This window comes from Barbus barbus (assembly GCF_936440315.1).
Source record: "Barbus barbus genome assembly, chromosome: 27".
NCBI lineage: Eukaryota > Metazoa > Chordata > Actinopteri > Cypriniformes > Cyprinidae > Barbus > Barbus barbus.
Genome location: NC_136755.1, coordinates 12,897,756 through 12,917,849, shown reverse-complemented (window position 1 = coordinate 12,917,849; position 20,094 = coordinate 12,897,756). Strand labels below are relative to the sequence as shown.

Sequence of the window (20,094 nt, the reverse complement as noted above, 5' to 3'; positions counted from 1 at the left end):
ATGTTTTGAATATACAGTCAAAGGACGTGCCTAACTCAGTTCCTGGCAAAAACACGCGCGTTCACTTCCGCTTCGAGGTGACGTCAGTGGGCGGGGTTTCCGTCTCGAAAACGAGTGGCGTCACACGCAGGGGCTTTCCTCAGTGAAGTGAATGGAAAAGAGAATCAAGCTGCGGACATAATCTGAGCGATATCGCGTACAGGGCAGAGAAAAAAGGGCTGACAGTTTACCCTCGGACTGATTCTCGGGGAATGTAGTAGCGGATGCCTCTAGGGTGAGATTTGTCGGATTTACAGGACAGTTGGTTGAATGTACATGGTGTACTCACTGCGTTCCGCCCTATTCTGCTTCACTGGCTCTCAGTAACGTTACTATAAGATCCATCTGTACGGTAAGTGCCTAACAGATCTGTCGCCATGCTTACGCTTTGATTTTAAAATACAATAGTATTATCAAAGTGTTCTGATATTAGTATAAATCCCACCTGGACCTAATCAACATTGGTTTATTTTACAGTAGACCGTTCTTTTGCAGTAATGTTCTAGCAAATAAACTAGATATTTTGTACACACTATTGATTTAGTTATGTTTCAGTAGTCACGCTTAAACTAGGCAAGACAGTGTGTGAGTGTGTGTGTGTGTGTGTGTGTGTACACGTATAATATTTCCATATCCATCCATCTATCTATCTAAATAAGCTATTTTATACATTGCTAATTTAGTTATGTTTTAGTAGGTAAGCTAATATTTAAATGAAACCGTTTAGGGACAAGATGTAGTATATATTATGTGTTTCAGAGGTTAAGCTTGAACTAGGCAGGGCACAAAAAGCTAATATTTACACTTATTTTTAATTCCCTCAGCAGCTTTAAATTTAGACGTGGACATCTAGTCACCTCTTTCATATGTACGTTACGTAACATATCCATTTAATATTTTTGTGAATTGAGATTCTTGTCCTTCCTGGACTGCTTTGTTGACTCTGGCTGTGGCCCGGCCTGCCTTGGTGGTGTGGCTTCCTCAGTAACATCTTTCTAAATATAGTGTCCTGGTTCATCATGAAATTTACAGCATTTCATTCATTCTTTGTAACTGTATGTTTTAGAAGTTTTGGAAACACTTCTAGAGTAAGTAAGGAATGCACAGAATGACTTTGGTTTCATTTCTTCTTCTGTGTCAGCGACCATACGGTTAATTCCAGTCTTTCTTGTCTTGTTTTTGTTTTTTTTGGGTTAATCAATTTACTGTAAACTAGCATGTGACTGTTAAGAACTGATAAAATCGAGATGTTTGGTTTCACAGGAACCCATGGCTGTTTTTCTTTTGTGCCAGCCTCATTCACAATAGTAGGTGAGTGTGAATGTGGCATACTGGTGTTAGTCATGTTATGTCTTGAAGATTGTTTGTCAGTCTTTGTACAGCGCATGAGACGTGATATAAGAATTTGACTTCTATGAGGATACAATAAAGGATGAGGTTAACAGACAGCCTGGTTCTTAGCGAGAATGGGACATGGATCAACACAACCACCTGCTCTGCACAGACATTCACAGACTCACAAAGAGATTTCTTTAAGTATCATAACTCATCTAATGGGTTAGTTCGAGCCAGTACTTCCTGCCCACCCCGTCACAATGGAGAGGTTAAACTGCGTACGTGTGCTCAAAACTTGACAGAATACTAACAGCTCTGTATAACTAAATCTTCTGTGTATGGATTAGTTTACCCTTACACCACAAAAATCTGTCATAATTACATTATTTACAATCTTATTATCACTCTAAAAACAGTGTTATATTATTTATACTATTATAGTATTTGTTAATATTTTGATTTAGCCATTTTACATTTTCAGTTCTAGTTTTAGTTTGTCATTTTTATTTAGTTTTTGTTTTTAATTAGCTTTTAAAAAAATATTTTAGTTTAGTAATTTTAGTGTTTCAACTTAAATGTATTTATTTCAGTTAGTTTCCAACATTTTTCAATTGTCATCTTTTTAAGAGGGAGTTTTTCATGTAATAATTATTTTATATCATTTCAGCTTTGTCAAGTCAATATTATTTGTATAGCGCTTTTAAAAATGCAAATTGTGTCAAAGCAGCTTTACATCGGCTTAATATAAAGTTGGGTGGCTTTATATCAGCTTTACAGTATTTAGACGGGGAAATAGTTTGTCGAAATAGTGTCATTTTCCTCTGGCCAGACAAAATCAGCAGTTTAAATCTAGGCTAAAGCAGAATCAGATTGTGCAAAGGACTCATCTGGTTCCTGTGGGCTTGTCCCAATGGGGACAAACATAACAAAGGTTTTTTTAATAGTTTTATACTTCGTTATATAATCATAAAACTGTTCTAAACCTGTATGAGCTTCCTCCTTCTGTGGAACAGAAAAGGAGATATTTTGAAGAATGTGCTGGTCGCTATTTTTAATGTAGTAATGTCCCATTTGTGAATCCTTTTTTTTTTTCTCTTAGATTCTTGAGATTATCAGAGTTAAGTGTGGTTCTTACACAAACCTGTCACAATAAATAAATATAGCTTACAAGCTATTTGAACTACTTTTAAAATACTTTTGTTTTGAGACATTTCCTCTTTTTTTGTCCCACAAAAGAAAGAAAATCAAATAGATTTGGAATTTGAGGATGAGTAAGTAATAACAATTCTGTTAACTGAAATCAACAATGCTCTGAAACTACTTTGTGTAGTTGTGTAGTAGAGATGCAGGTGGAAACCAAGACAGCAGGACACATGCAGGCTTTGCTAAGAACAATAAGCCTCAGTAGAGCTTCGGATGTGACTCAAATGGTTATGTAAAGGCTAGAGATCCAGTAGCCCACCTGTACACCAACTGGTCCATGTGACTGGTGTGAGTGTGTGTCCATGTGTGTGTGAAAAAGAGACCGACTGAGCCGTGGTCTAGGGCTGTAGGATAATACGAAAGTGCTGAGGTGCGGTTTCAGGGTCAGTCGCGGGAGGAAGTGCTGAGGCAGTGTCAGTCTCGTTCTGTCTTATCTCTCACACGGTAATGAGTTTGTCTAGAGGGTTGTGCTGTAAAGCACTGACCGGAGGCCAAACTATGCACAATTATTTTCTGTTTTCCTTCTTTCAATGCTCTGTCGATTGTTTAATTATATTTAGCTTATTATTCTGTGTTTGTGTGAATTGTGTTGTGTCCTCATTCTCTGCTGTGTTCTCTTAATAGCCCAAGAGTTTGCAAACCTATGCTGATTTGTAGCCTGCATGGTTCATTTGTGGTTTCTGTTAATAATTCATCTTCGCAATGCCTCTGTGATGTTTATTAATGGTCTGGAAAAAACATGATTCATTCTGAAACCAAACTTTACAGTAAGATCATGAAACTAAAATTCCTGTTCCTTATAAGGGATCTCGCTTCCAGTAAGTGTCTACAGTAAGGATCTGCTTTCATTGACTTCATCAGAAGTAGTTTCCCATTTCCAATATGAAAACCTATAGCCAATATGGGGGAAAAAAAAGAAAAATAATAAAATAAAACAAAAATAAATAATTCAGTGTGGTACATTTCCCAATACTACATGCTAAATACCACAATTAAGTTATTATTACGGTTCTACAATTGTAGTAACAAGGTAATAAACCCAGTATATATAGTAAATATAACTTATTTTGTCAATAATTATATAATTTAATAAGAAATTTAATTATTAGTATTACATTAATATTACATTTGATTATGACTATTAGTGATTATAATTTTATATATATTTGTATTATATTATATTTAATTTTTAGTGCTGTCAAACGATTAATCGCATCCAAAATAAATGTTTTTGTTTACATAATATATGAGTGCGTACTGTGTATATTTATGTATATATAAATACAAACACATAAAATGTTTCTTAAATATATACATGCATGTTTATATTTTAAATCTATTTATATATAAAATATAATAATACAATTTATATACATGTAAATATTTTCAAAATATATACTGTGTGTGTTTGTATTCATATATACATAATAAATTAACACTGTAAACATACAGGCCTACATTATGTAAACACAAACTTTTATTTTGGGATCCATCCTTCCATCAAACAAGGCCAGGGAGCTTATGCTGTGGATTGTTCCAACTATTAAACTAAAGTTTTTAAGTAAACTCTTTCCCAAATGGAAAAAGCAGGCTGCTAATTTCCAGCTGCAGCAGTGTAAGCAGAAAACAGCTTCTTGTGAATCGACATGTCATTCACAGCTGATAAATAATAGAGCAACTTCTGTTGTACAACAAACGCAGTCACACCCATCACACACACACGCACACATACAGTGGGTTTTGCTTTGTAAACTTGCTCTCTGGTGCAGAGATGTGACACAGATTTTCCAGAAACAGCTTTTGTTGTGCACCCGCTAGCATCCCTCTCACACACTAAACCTCAGAGAGCACAGATGGTAATTATGTTTCAGCGGTTGCATTAGCAGAGGCTGCTGAAGTGGAATGGAGGGCTATTAACATCTAAGTTATATATATATATATATATAGATCAGAGACTCTTTTTCATTTAACCTGCTATGATTCAACACCACCTTTTCAATCTCCTTGTTTAGAATAGGCAGATCGGCTGAGATCGTATGGAATTCTCTTGTTTCCGTCGACTAGACTCTTGCATTTTTAATGCGTCTACTATGTGTGCCTCTCGGTCACGTACAGTATCGAACACGTAGTGCTTGATGATTGTTGCGTCCTCTTGTCATAATGGGTCAAGACGTCAGGATGTGAAAGCTCTCTGTGGAAAAGTGGGTCATACTGACTGCTGTCACTGCGTACCTTGCAGATCCACGAACAGCTGCAGAAAACAGGCTGCTTTAGTTTACTGTGCTTTATGCTGTTACTCTCTTGGTCAAATACAGTGCTAACTAGCCATTTATGATGGAAAAATGCAGCAGTAATGTTTTTTAAACATGTGTTAATTCTGTTTTTGGACATACTAGATTGTAATAATACCATGTTTTTTTTTTTTTTTTTTTTTTTTTTTTAAACCTATCATAAGAGCCATCGTATATGGATGTGTTAATACTATCATTGTTCATTAATATAGGTACATTTATGATTATCATAATTACGAGATTCCTTCCTTCTGTCCTCGTCGAATTTGTAATTACAACTTGTACTGAATTTTCTGAAAGCTCCGACTTGAACCGAAACACTCAAGATGGCTGTGGCTTCATATGTAGTGAAGTAGATAATGATTTCATTATATTTCTGTTTTAATAATGCAAGATTATTCAAAGAATAAATGAAAGCCTTACAATATACATGTATAGCTAGTTGGATGTCTAATGTCATGCTAATTAAGCTAAAGAAACTTTAGTTTATTAATAAGGCATGTACATAATTGTTACTGTTACTTGTGTTTTTGTTGTTACAGTAATTACAATGCAACTTAGGGGTCTGTGGTATAGACATAATGTTGCTTACTTTTCTATTAAATTATGCGACAATTAATATAAAAATTCACCCATAAAGTGACTTGAATACACTTTTTTTTATCAAGTCAGGTTCATTCATACAACTATCCTGATATCATAATGAAGACAAAAGAATGAAGTTCTTGAAAAGTAAACTAGCACTCTCTAATTCTGTTCTTTAAAAAAACACTAGCTTCTCTATTCTTTTTGTATTCTATCTATTTATTTTCTTTATATTTATTATACAATTAACAAAAGCAAAAAAGGCCTCTAACACTTGCTTGCTCTATTCTTTTTCTATTCTATCTGTTTTCTTTTTATTAAAAAAACCTACGTTAGGCTAACTGAGACTTGATATAGCACTTGCGTATCATTGCTCTTTTGTTGATTTTGATTGCTTCCATTGTCCTCATGTGTAAGTCGCTTTGGATAAAAACGTCTGGTAAATGTAAATGTAAACCAGCCCATTTTATTATTATTATTTTATACATATATATGTTCAAAAAAAAAAAAGTAGTTGACATAAACATATGTTTTATTTTTTATTCCTCCTCTATCGTTGACACGCTTAATTGTCATTGACCCATTAACAAACTTAACAATTTACTATGATTTCATAGTGGTGGTCTCTTTCCCTTCTGCCTTGCACAAGTAAACAGATTTGTGCCATGCAGGCATTAGTCCAAGGGTCATTAGAGCAGAAAACCAGGCCACATCACTCATAGCTGTAGTATGTGTTTCTGAGTAGGAATAGCCTATGTACCAGAGAGATTGACAGATTATGCTGGCCTACAAAACCATTTCCTCAGCTTCAGTATGGCATTTGCACACCATATTGATGTTCCTCTCAGATAAAAATAAATGAATAATGTCCAGTGGAGGCATGCACTCATGCGTTATGTGATGTATGGTGTTAATATCTGCCAGGTGTGTATATGTGTTCATAAGGGCCAGAGTCACTGTGAGGGTCCTTGTTTGCTGTGTTCATAGTGGGAATCTCCATGGCAACTGCACTAGCAGCACAGTGTGAAGTGGAGAGGGAGCGCTCGAGTGTGTGAGAGAGTGTGGATGAGAGGGTGTCATCAACAGTGAGACACAAAGAAAATGAGAGAAGTAAAATCTAAGGACAGAAAATGTGATAAAGAGAAATACAATTTTTAACAGGTTAAAGTTACAGAATCAATTACTTCTCATTTTTAAACGGCTGGTAAGTCGTTTATGTCTGGCAGTCACTTCGTGAGTCGGGTGCAATGAAGAGTTAACTGTGAAATGAAAAGAGATTGAGAATAAAAGAGGGGAGGACTGTGTGTGTAAGTGAGCGGGTACTGAGCATGCTCCTCCTGCAGGCTGTCTGTGCGCTGTGCTAACTTCCTGTGCTATTTCTCTTCCTTTACAGACCGGCCGATTCAGAAGAAGAGAACAGCAAACTGGAGCACACACATCTCGGCTCTGCGAGCGAGAGAATTTAGCGGAGCCAAAAAGAGGACGAGCCCTCAGAAAGGATTACGTTATCTTGAGCCAGATTCAGTTTTTACTAACAACTTGAACTTCCTAGTTGTCTTTAAACGCCCCATTTTTAATTGACAGTATCTGTCAGTTTTGTAGTTTGTAAACACATTTGGGTTGCAACAATTTTCTTTGTTTCCTATTCTTTTTCTATTTACGAGAAGATTGTTGGAGTGAAAGGACTTTTTTCCACCCCATCCTTTTCCCCTTTGACTCAATTAGTCTAGTTATCTTTCCGTTTATTGTTTAAACACAAATCCTTGTTGTAGTTATGACTTCATCAATGGAATGTTCCTAACGGGTAAACTAACTGGAATTTGTTGAGACCTTGACAAACATTCTTTTGTGAATCGGGAGTGTCTGTGTCCTTGAGGTTTGGAGCTTCATTGAAGTCATTCCGTGGAAGGAACTGAGACGCTTCACACGAACTCCTCTAACCCAAACTCTCTAACCTCTCGTAAGGACTGAAGTAGGAGAACATTACACGATAGTTCTTGGGAAATGGGATCCGAAAAGGACTCTGAATCACCCCACTCCTCTGTTAGTGGCATTCCCAATCCGAAATGCCGAGGGCCGGGCAAGAAGCAAGGCAGGATCTCTTTTCATAGTCTATTCCATGGTAAACGCGGATCCAGGGGGAACAAGGCTAATGTGGGAACTCCTCTTGCTCAACAGCTGCACCAACAGCAACAGCTCCAGCAACAGCAGCTTCTCCAGCCCCCCACGCCCACTAATGTTTCATCAGACCCCTCAATGGCAGACCCGGCTGAACCGTTGTCCGCTAGCCAGGCCTCTCTGGGAGGTCAAGAACTCCTAGAGTGTCCCCTGTGCCTGGTGCGGCAACCTGCGGAGCAGCTTCCTGAGCTCCAGGGATGCAGCCATCGGTCTTGCCTGTGCTGTCTACGGCAGTACTTGCGTATCGAGATCACGGAGAGCCGAGTGCAGCTCAGCTGTCCGGAGTGCGCCGAACGACTTGTCCCAAGGCAGGTGGCCCTCATCCTGGATGATCCCAACCTGATGGAGAAGTATGAAGAGTTCCTGTTGCGCCGCTGCCTGGCATCGGACCCTGATTGCCGATGGTGTCCAGCTCCGGACTGTGGGTAAGACTGGTTTGGATGTTAGGGATTTATAAAATAAACACAATAACCTGCTTGTATTGAATTGGAAATGTTGCTATATATATAATAATACGCTACATGGCCAAAGGTTCTGGACCTTCTAATTAATGAGTTTAGAAAGACTACTAAATTCCAGTGTGAAGATGCGTCACTACAACATACAGTGACGTTACAGGAAATTGTGGGATGTGGCAACAGTTTGGGAAGGAACTCCTGTTCCAGTATTAAACTCCCCTGTGCATATAGTGAGGTTATTATACAAATCATTTACTGAGTCAATGATGTGGAAGAACTTGACTAGCCTAAAGCCCAAATCTAAACGCCAGTGATATTTTTTTAAACAAACCAGCAATTAAAGGACCTTGATCATTTTCAAAATGTCTGTGTTTATGACATTGCATTGCAGAAAGAGGTCAGGAAATAACATTCCCTCATATCACAAGTTTCATTTCCTGTTTTATCTGCCACATACTATTAGATATGACAGCTGACCTATTCTCTTCCTCATATCTGAGGTGACCTCACTATGAATCTTCCCTTTTCTTTTAACATTTAGGTGTTATCCTGTCTTGTAGTCAGTGGAGGACATGGTCATAGGTGAAATAGGGTGGCAAAATTTGGCATGAAGTGCTGCCCTGCCTACAGCTGTCACACTCCATTTCTCTCATTTCAATGTTTTGGTTTCAGTAAAATCACAAAATGAAATGCAACCTAATCTGCTACGAAAATTGATAAGCATCTAGTGATAATCAGAAGGTATTATAAATAGTGATGCATCAAAAATTCACCAACCCAAAATATTAGGCCAAAACTGTGAAAAAATACATTTACATGGCCAAAATAGTTTTGGAGGGCCAAAATCATTGACAGAAATGCCTAAATGAGGTACAGCAGTGTAAGCAGTGTGGCCACACTTCACTGTAACAAAGAATGAAGAACTTTACTATGACTGGTTTAATGTATCCCCTGAGAACATGACACCTTGAACAGCATCCTGAGGTCACTTACCCAATTACGTAATTTAATAACCGAAACCTTAGTGAAAACTTCTTCAAATTTGTGCTCTCTGGCACTGAAAGCAAGAGACACTCCACTGAGCCACATCAGCTCGTATTTTGAGACTGGACTGTGCCTTCTTTAAGACTGAAATCCTAGAATCGCCCCAGACGTAAGCGTCCATCAGCCAATGAGAATTTCAGAGTCAGCTCCAGCTTTCGGAAAACCAATTTGCTGTATTCCCTCTTGATTTCAGCCAAACACAGCTCTTCCCACACCCTCAACACAGAGCTTACGCATTTATACCCGTCAAACACTCTCTACTGTGTAGGCATCCTAAAATTGCCCAAGCGTTGGTTGAGAGACTTCTAGTTTCTCGCCCAACATGCTCTCATGTCTGAATGGGAGCAAATCCAGCAATGTTCCAACATCTATCTGAAAACCTTCCCAAGAGACTAGAAGCTGTTAGGACTAACCAGCTCTTTATTAAAGCCAACGGTTTCGAAACTAAAATCTCAACAAGGGCGTGGTATTTGGGCATCAACAAACCAAATAGTGTATTAAATGCATGTATTTCAGATCTTTGTCAGATTCAATAGAAGTAAGTGGACGTATTTAACAGTTTCTGTTTGTTCTGGGTGCTTCGACAAGTGTAGGAGGCATTTGGACAGTTATAAGGAAAACTTGTGTTTGTGTGGGAAGCCTAGTTTAGCTGATGTGTCATTCTGAGAGAGAGTGATTTACTTCAGAGGCCTTTTACAACCTGTCTAAGGTTTGTCAATGATAATGATGTGCCAGTGACCTACATTTAAGGGATATGATTTTGTCTGATTCTCTGCTTGTTTGAGTCACTGCCACTTCCTATCAGGCCTACGACTGATGATAAGGGGTTTTCAGATGGACTGGGAATTTTTCAAAAAAGGCCATTAGAGATCGCATTATTGGCTAGTTGGTTAGTTAGTTGCATCATTTGAGGTTATTAAATGAAAGTTTGACGTTTATTGCTGTAGGACACATTGAGGTTCACCCAGATGGTTCATATGCCTATTTGTTGACTAACTAGGAATCTCCCACCTTAGATGTTAAAAACAGACTTTTGATCTCAGAACCACAGAAACAAACCCTGATGGAAAAGCTTCCCCAGTATATTTTGCATATCGGTTGCAGTCCATGGTGCTGCTTATTACCCATCAGCCCCCCAACCAGCTTCGCTTCAGCTTGATTGAAAGTCAAGAGCTGCCAATGGGAGACAGGAACAGCTTGTTTCTCTCTCCCTCAGTGATAAGTTGCTGTGGCAACTGAGATGCGGCACAGAGGTAGAGTTGCTATGGGTAACTGAGACTGGTATTTGATTAAGACAATCATTGGCTACTCACTTGACCGTGTGTGCATGCCACGGTGTCTTTGTGAGCTTCAAATTAGAGTGCTGATTTCATTGTTTTTAATCCTAGTGAGCTCTTGAGTGCTCTGGGATACCATAATCATGTGTAATGAGGTCGGTTTCGGCTTGACTCTACATGTAGGGTGTGTGTGCCAGTACGTGCAGGTAATTGGAAGCTCTTTGTACAGGACATTACACTTCTCCATTGCAACTGAGCTGATTAATGAGGTGTCGGCTGGAGGAGGAATATTTCCTTCAGAACCTGCTTTAACTTCGGCCAACAGGTCAAAACATGCACTTAAAATGAAAGAGATTGTTTTTGTCACGCATAAGCTAATGTTAGACAGGAAGTTGGGTAGGTTTTATTTTGATTCAGAGGGAGAAATCAGCATTTTTCTTTCACTGGAAAAACCCACCTACCCAGTTGATCTACTGCCAGTGTTTATTCAGCCATAAAATCATTAAAATGATTCAATGTTAAGTTTTTTTTTTTTTTTTGATTTAAAAATATGTTTGTTAATAATCGTTGTGCTTATTGTTCTGAGGTCTGAAGTAGAGTTTGGCAGCCAAAAAATTTTCTTAGGAAAGTAATAAAATGCTACTGGAATACTAGGAAACTCTCACGACAGGAACATACTGACTGCAATAAATCTTTCTTCTTATTTTCCATAATCTACTAGTGTCTTTACCTGCTAATGTTTTCCTTGACCTTAAAAGGAATTTGACATTACAAATAATCCGAGTAGGGAACACAATGATATCCTGGTGTATATGATTATTTGGGGGGCGATTTATGTCATTTCAGTCTACATTAATCCGGATACATTTGAAAACTGCGTTTTCGTTTCAAACCGCTCTCTGTCCACAAACTTTATCCAAGTTTCTCAACCACACTGAAACGTCGGAAAACGTTAAATTCGCCTTGCTGCACGTGTACAATTCTCATAAAAGATTATAAAGACGGGACATACATAAGTTTTCATGCAATTCTTCTGACAGGACTGTAATATGAAGAATGTACAAAGTAATATATATCTTTTTTAAACATATTTTTATTGTAATAAAGTTATAGAAGATAACATGAAAATATTCATAAAAAAATATATTATTTCTTAACTCCCCACCCCCCAAAGCATCCAAAAATTAAATTATACAGATAAAGAAGTTGTTATACAAAGGCTAAGATAGACATATCCACATATTTTCACATACAAAAGTGCATATATACATACATCAATCAGTAGAGTGAGAGGTATTTGTTGCCTGTGCCGACAAAGTAATATATCTTAAGCTTAAGCAAGTGTGAAAGTGAACAGCACATAACAGGCACAATACCGGTATAAACATAGATATATATTGATGCAATATGTGTCACATGATTAAAAATGTGTTCAAAAGCCTCTGTTTTCACAGTCCACACTACAATGCGAAAATGACGTTTTCAAATTTATCCACATTGGAGAGCGTTTTCAAAAAGCTGTTTTCCTTGACAAAAAGGGGTGTGCTGCATTTTCGAAAGTCTGTTTTCGAGGGTTGAAAACGCCAGAGTAGTGTAAACGACAGGCATAACCGTAGCAAAAGTTATTTTGTAGCACTAGTGTAAACGTAGCCTCAATGTGGACGGAAGGCCAAAACGGAGAGAAAAAGATGTGTTTTGAAATGAAAACGTATTAGTGTGGACACTAAATTAACAAATATTATCTGTGGATATGATCTTAGAGATGGTATAATTAAAAAACAAGTCTAAAATGCCTGAGATATTTACATGGTCCACATATTGCTCAGCCGCATGGTTTTATGACAGTCCTTTTTTTGACATTTATTTTTTGCACCATAGAAATACCATTGTTTGTGAATGTGGTAATCATATAGTTCCATGGTATATATCAGAGTACCATACTATTATCGTCTGATACCATCTTTGTACCATGTACTTCTGTAACAGTAGATTGCATTCTACTAGGTATAATGATATCTCATATTACCTAAATTCTAGATTTTCTAGGAGAGTGTGATGACCTGGTTTGTGTTGTTCTCCTGCCAGGTTCGCAGTCATCGCCTCTGGATGTGCCAGCTGCCCCAGGCTGGTGTGTCGAAGAGAAGGGTGTGGTGCTGAGTTCTGTTACCACTGCAAGCAAGTTTGGCATCCTAACCAGACCTGTGACTCGGCCCGTCAGCAGAGGGCGCTGTCCTTGAGAACACACAGTAACCATTCACCCAGCTACACGGGCGAGCACGGACACAGTGAGTGTTCAACCAGCAGCCAACCACTCTTTTCTGTCCCATAAACAGGGAGAGACTGTAATATAATTTGGGCTTAGGCTCTTTGTACCTGGGCAAGGAGGCAATCACATAGCAACGCCTTAGGTGTGGGCAATATGACCAAAATTTTATATCACTATATGAGTCAGTTTATTTCATGGTAACGATTTATATCACAATATAGTTATCAAAATTTTTGATACCATAGAAATTTCAGAATTCTTGTCACCAGTGTCAATATCACAAAATACTAGCCTAAATTAAAAAAAAACTCAAGCTTGCTGAAGACAAGTAAACTGTCAGCGATTATAAGAAGAATAAGAAAGTAATCACAAACAGTAGGACAAAAAATCTAATAAATAAAAAAGGCTACATGCATTGTATAAAGTAATCAAATGTATAAAAACACTGCACATTTTTCACTGTGTAAATTAAATATATATTTCTTCTTATTAAAGTTACAAACTTGATTTAGTCAAGTGCAGTGAGAGATTTTCTCTCTGTTGTTTAATTAACAGGAATGGCAGACAGCAGGCATATTAGACTGCTGTCACTTTAAGAGCTGCCCGGATCCAATATACTGTTACACATGTGTTTTCTTTCTCATCTGTTTGCTTTCACTTATGACCTACTGTGTTTAGGAGCATACTTGCAAAGATTGGCATTTTGACACGTAAACTAGAAACCACCCAAATCACCATTGCAAAAGCATAGCAATACCCGAGAAACCTCTTAGATCCTTAAAGATCACTGGACATCTATTATATGTTTTACTGCGGGGCAGCAGTATATTAGTCCTTCACTGCTTACTCTGTTAAGTGTGTATCGCAAAGTGTTTATCACTTCAAAAAAGACTATCTCAAATTAGTGGATAAAAATAAACTGTCAAAACTCTAGTGTGCTTTCTGTCTGGTTTATTGTGTTCCAGAGTGCCATCAGCCACTCATATAATTTGATTTGCTGTGTGCTTCACCCTTGAGCGCTTTCATTTTGTGCACTTCAGTGTTCACTGCAGATTATTGAAGTTTCTCTTTCCCTAAAGGACTGCGCTCTCTCCTCCTCCTCCTCCTTCTCAAGTTCTCTCTAGTTTCTCTCCTGAATTCCAGCAGGAGTCTGCTAATGTCTCTTATTCCCTGTCTAGCATTCAGAAAGTGCTTCCTCAGCGCACATTGTTTATGGCAGATTCTGTCTGCCTGTACAAATTCTAAATTCCAACCCTCTAATCCCCACTCAGCTGATGACATCAAGCCTTGCCCCCGATGCGGTGCCTACATCATCAAGATGAACGACGGCAGCTGTAATCACATGACCTGTGCTGTGTGCGGATGTGAGTTCTGCTGGCTCTGTATGAAGGAGATTTCAGATCTGCACTACCTCAGGTACCTTCTGCCTCCCGTCAGTGGGAATTTCTCAAACTACTTGCTCGAATCGAAAAAATAATAATTTTCCGTGTCTTTTCAGTCCATCAGGTTGTACGTTCTGGGGAAAGAAGCCATGGAGTCGCAAGAAGAAGATTCTGTGGCAGCTGGGCACTTTGATTGGTGCACCGGTGGGCATCACTCTAATCGCTGGCATCGCAGTTCCTGCTATGGTTATCGGCATTCCTGTTTACATTGGACGCAAGGTGCGGAATGCCAACATCACACCTTTCCCTAAAGCGTTACAGTTTAGGTTAATACGGAAACCATTATCAGCTGCAATCAGGAAGAGAATATCCCTTAAAAAGCCTGGGAATTTCCCTCTTGTTAGCCGTGTTGCTCAACCAGCTTAATTGCTTTTGATATTGAACATGACTTCCTGGTGTAGGATACAGAGTGGGCATTAAACATTAGGCTGTTTCCATGCTACAAAAGACATTTTGTTCTGTTTCAAAGATTTGATTCCGATTTTGAAGCTTTAGGATGCCAATATCTTTGATTTTAGCAGATAAAAGCACATTTGTGACAGTGCAGTAACACAGCTGCTGTTTGTCACAGATCCACTCGCACTATGAAGGCAAGAAAACATCCCATCATAGGAGGAATCTCGCTATCACTGGTGGTGTGGCTCTGTCAATCATCACGGCTCCAGTCATCGCTGCTGTCAGCGTGGGTGAGTATTCCCAAAATCATTTACATTCATATTTACATTTATTCATTTAGCAGATGCTTTTATTCAAAGCGATTTACAAATGAAGAATTCTGCAAAGCAGTTCGTCCCTACTTGATGGTAATGTTAAAGTTTAAACCTGTGATTTCAATAGTAATCCACACAATTGGGAATTTTGCGAAAGATTTACACAAATAGATTTGGCAAAAAGTTCAAGTTGGTCATGCAGATTCACTGCACGGAGAAATCCAGTTGTTTTGAAAGTGACTTCTGTGCCATCTGGACTTCATGTATCGCTACACTAATAACAATAGACAATGGATTTTGCTAATGTGATCACACTTTTGGATGTTTTACTACAAAGGAATATATATAGAAAATAGTTATAGATCACTTGAAGACATTTTTGCTTCAGGTTTGTGACTATTTTTTTCTTAATCATGTTGTTTTAGACTTTCTCTCTTCTGTTTAACACAAAAGGTGAATTTTTAGGGAATATTCTAGCCGTGTTCGTGAATCAGACTGATACGTTTCTTTCTAGCTCAGTTCATTGTCTCAGTGATTCAGTTACAGCAAATCAGTTTCTGTCTATCACACAGATTTTTGCATTCAGTTTGTGAAGCTTAAGCTTCAGTTCCAGTTCATTATTATAGACAATTGCTTCTGCATTTAGCCTCAGTGGAGACCTCAACTTCCGGTGCAGTACAATGTATGGAAATAGTGGGAATAAGAAGCACAAAATTCAATCTTGAGGTAGTGTCACAGCAATATTGATATGATCCACCTATACACTATAGCCTGGTTTCACAGACAGGGCTTAGACTAAGCCAGGATTTGGCCATAGTTCAATTGGGACATTTAAGCAATTTTTTTATAAATGTGCCTTAGAAAAAACATTACTGGTGTGCATCATTGATATATTTTAAGATGAGTCAGTGCAAGTTTCTTTCAATTGAAACAGCTCAGACTTACACATTTTAGTCTGGGACTAGGCTTAAGCCTTGTCTGTGAAACCAGGGGATATTTTACTCATGGAACTCATTACTATAAATGTTATATTTATTAAACACTGCTGGTCACACATTTGGAGTAATTAAGATTTTTGTAATATTTTGAAAGAAATCTCTTATGCTTACCAAGGTTGCATTTATTTAATCATGTTTAATCATAATGTTTTTATTTGTCATTTATTCTTGTGATGCAGAGATTTTCAGCAGCCAGTACTCAGTTTTCAGTGTCACATGATCCTTCAGAAATCAATATGCTAATTTTCTGCTCAATTATTATCAATCATTGAAAGTGATCAAATATTAATAAAGGTTCTTATTATCGGTGTTGAAAAATGGAGTTCAAAAGAACAGCATTTATTTGGAAAATAATTTTTTCTTCAAATTAATTTCAAATGTTACCAACATTGACAATAATAAGAAATGTTTCTTGAGAGCCCAATTAAGCATATTTACTCGTTAACTATCCTTTTAACCAGAGATTGACTATAGCTCCATATCTCTTCCCTACAGGCATTGGTGTCCCCATCATGTTGGCGTATGTGTATGGTGTAGTGCCTATCTCTCTGTGCCGCGGCGGGGGCTGCGGGGTGAGTCGGGGGAAAGGACGAGGTGTAAGGATAGACTTTGATGAGGATGACGGGCCTATTACAGGTAAAAAAACAAAAACAAGATTGATCGAGTGTTTCATCAGAAGAAAAAAATGCAGTGCTGATTATTGTATTGAACCATCAATCTAACACTTGCTCTCTGTAGTTGCTGATGCATGGCGAGCGCTGAAGTCTCCCAGCTTGGGCGAGAGCAGTTTGGAGGGAGGAGCCAGCGGCCTCAGCACCACCTCTCCCAGCGAGGGTCTGTCCGTTGCCCCAGGGGGTCTGGGAGACACACCCCACTTCAACACACTCGCAGGAGGAGCACTTGGTGCAAGGACAGGAAAATACAGCAGGTATGAGGGCATGTGGGATGTCAGCAGAAGGGCATACTGGATTATTCTCTGTACTGTATGGTAAATACACAAGAGCTACACTGTAAATATGGGTAATGTTCTTCATGGAAGCATGTTTATGTTTCAGGCTGGAGGTGCAGGCAACAGAGCTGGGAAAGGAAGGTGCTGGAAGGGAAACGGGCAGCTTGGGAGCAGCCAGTGACTGTGCCAGCACTAGGGGCATGGCAGGATCAATCACTTCCTCTTACACCTTACCTGACAGGTGTGTGAATCACTTACAGTAAAAGCAACTGCTTAACGAATAAATGCACAATACCTTTCAAAAGGAATCAGTAAGATTGTATAATGTTTTTGAAAACTGTCTCTTATGCTCACCAGGGCTGCATTTAATTTAATAGTAAAACAGTAATATTGTGGAATATTATTACAGTTCTAAATAACAATTTTCTCTTTTTTTATATATATATATTTTAAAATGTAAAATTACTTTGATGGCAAAGCTGAATTGTCAGCATCATTACTCCAGTCTTCAGTGCCACATGATCCTTCAGAAACCATTTTAATATGCTGATTTGCTGCATTACTTTTTATTATCAATATTGAAAATAGTTGTAAGCAGCCATAAATTTCTAATTGACTTTTTTTTAAGTTCAAAAGAACAGCATTTATTTAAAATTCGAATATTATCAGTGTAATTATAAATGAGAATTCTCAGTAATTTTAAAAAAATAGTTTTTGTTCATACTAGTTTTAGTAATTGCTCATGATAATTTCTTTTATTTTTAGATTTAGATTGCCTTTGCTGTCATCTAATGAAACTGTTAAATGTATTTATCAAATATAATTTTTTTATACAGTACATTATAATGTTGTGAAATCTTAATTCACATTTAAAATGACTGATTTTAGTTTTTAGTGTTTTATTTTTTAATAATTTAGTTTATTTTGACATATATTAGGAAAATGCAGAAAATCGAACCTGATCCGAATGTTTTTTTCTGGAGGCAGTGTGTAAACGTGATTGACACAACATGAGGTCGTATTTATTTTTACCATGCGAAAATTTCGGACTCTGTGTGCAGTGACCTATAGAGTTAGGATTAGGGTTTGGTTCAGGGTTAGTTGATGTATTCATGCATAATTTATGGTCATTACTATAGTAAGTACATGTAACTCGTAACAAGGACACTGTAAAATCAAGTGTTACCAATAGCCCATTATTCATTTTGGCTGTAACAGAAAAATAATTATTAGCTCATGTGGATGGGCCAGAATTTACAATATTGTTGCAAATATAACAAAATATAAAAATATAGCAAACTTGATTTTAAAAACTCCTGGAAGTGATGCTTTGTCTCACCTTTTCTATGATCTGTTGTGTTTCAGAGAGGGCACTAACCTTGAGATCCAGGTGGACATTGAAACGAAACCGAGCCATCTGTGTCTAACCACTGAAGATGATCTGGCTCCGCCCACTGCCGCCATGGCTCCCAGCTCGGGGGAGGAGCCTCAGGACTGCAGCTCCCGCAGGAGCGGGGTTATCATGGATTCCCCTCTGGGCCTGTCGCCAGGGATGTCACTCAGGGAGGGTCTCCGAGATGTCACCCTCGCTCAGCCGGAAAGCATCCGCAGCGACCTAGAGATGTCCGACACGCAGTCGGACGACATCGCAGAGCTGACGTCTGACGACTGCGACTCACCCCGCCCCAAGAGCTGCCACGCTGCGCCCCCTCCGCAGACCACCTGCAGAGCCTTGAACCCCACCGACAGCCTGCACTGTCCCGACAATGTCATTCTGTACGTGTGAGAGAGACTCTCAACATTGTACAAAGCCAACCGTTTCTGACGCTTTACCTGTTCATTTGCTGCTTTTTATAATTATTAAAACACCGTAATGGCATCCAGACAGCTCATGGAACCGAACTCATCGCTCTGCTCACTTGTCCCGTCTGGTTATTACAGGCACGGACAGGTCCTCTACCTCTTCAGAAATTCATACTGTTATTCATTGGTTGGTGTTGCGGAAATGCCTTGAGCAAAAAAAAGTGCTGAATCGGTACTATCGCGACCAGAAGAATTTCCTTGGAAAACAAACAAACAGACAGATAATGTAAAATGTCGCCAAGCACATGTATACGTGAGAGGCTTTCGAGTGGATTGTAAATGGATGACACATTACAGTATTGTTTGTATGTTTGTTTTACTCCGTTTTTTAAAATCGACCCGGAAATTGTATGATTTGCTGCATGCTAGTATTGTTTTGGTCGCGCTGGCCCGGTTTGCACAGAAGAACACACAGTTAAGATTGAGTAAGGTCAGTGTGATGAGAGACTGATCCGAACTTCACTAGCAGACAGTTTGACTTGAATCACTGACTGCCTGCCTTACAGACAGAGCACATGCACTCCGATCCCTTACACTGTCTGACTCACTGACAACACTGTTTGTGCCCTCTTGAGCTGAGACGTGAGAGATGGATGTACGTGTGGATGTTTACCAGTGTTGATTTTATTGCTGGGTATTAAAATGATATCGTATCAAGAATGGAACTGCCATTCACATGCATGTCTGTTGTTATTAATATTATTTAATTCTGATTTTTGGCCTATTTGATCTCTTATCTCTAAGCACATGGCTTTTGAATTCTTTTTTTTTTGCTTTGCGCAATTGTAGTTTTTTATGTTAATTTCCCGCTAGCTGAATGGATGGAAAGAGAGATGGGTTGGATGGATGAGCACTCCTGCACTTTATCCCACTATTTGTCATTGTTCTACATTGTAGGCTTATATTTATGCACTTCCTTTTTTCTTTTAGAGCTTCTCTGGGAAACATTTGAATGGTGTAGTCATGATTTTGTTATTTAATTTTGGGTGTTATTGTTTTGCATTCTTAACATGCTATGCTTTCTGATTCTCATAATTATACTTGGCTGCGGAAAGAGAATCCTCGGTTTTTACATGTAATGATGGATTAGCTTGGTCTTGTAATCACAAAAAAAGGATTTGTGGTTGTCACATCTTTTGCCTTTTTTTTGGTTGTGTGAAGATGCTTTCATATTTTCAGCTTTATGAGCGGATTGTGAAAACTACTTGATAAATTTAAACTTTAAAGTGGTTATGGTGAAATGAGTGTTAACTAAATTCAGTTACATAAGCAATATGCTGAAAAGAAGGTGTGCTAAATCTGGCATTGTTTTGTACATCCCACAAAGAAAACTGCACTGGCTGTGAGTGTTTGAATCAACATGAAAATAAACATGTCCTCCTTTGTGGCAAGTTTGACTTAATTATTCAGCTCTTTTATTTGCATATATGCTGATGGGTTTCTATAGAAGTCTATA

The 20,094-nt window shown here is 38.3% G+C and overlaps 1 protein-coding gene across 1 annotated transcript; it reads left to right on the top strand.

The window, feature by feature from the left end:
• Positions 1-122: 122 nt before the first annotated feature.
• LOC306847599 (E3 ubiquitin-protein ligase RNF19B-like) lies at positions 123-20,038 on the top strand. The gene is made up of 10 exons (XM_079381640.1): positions 123-391; positions 6,847-8,056; positions 12,496-12,695; positions 13,948-14,092; positions 14,175-14,337; positions 14,690-14,804; positions 16,322-16,462; positions 16,565-16,754; positions 16,882-17,016; positions 18,141-20,038. Exons 2-10 carry the CDS (start codon positions 7,458-7,460, stop codon positions 18,559-18,561), a joined length of 2,109 nt encoding a protein of 702 aa, XP_079237766.1. The 5' UTR covers positions 123-391; positions 6,847-7,457; the 3' UTR covers positions 18,562-20,038.
• Positions 20,039-20,094: the final 56 nt, after the last annotated feature.

Coding starts and splice junctions, on each gene's coding strand:
- LOC306847599 (XM_079381640.1), top strand. CDS start 7,458: ATGGGATCCGAAAAGGACTCTGAATCACCCCACTCCTCTGTTAGTGGC. Junction 8,057..12,495: donor TGTCCAGCTCCGGACTGTGG/GTAAGACTGGTT, acceptor TTCTCCTGCCAG/GTTCGCAGTCATCGCCTCTG. Junction 16,755..16,881: donor AGGACAGGAAAATACAGCAG/GTATGAGGGCAT, acceptor TTTATGTTTCAG/GCTGGAGGTGCAGGCAACAG.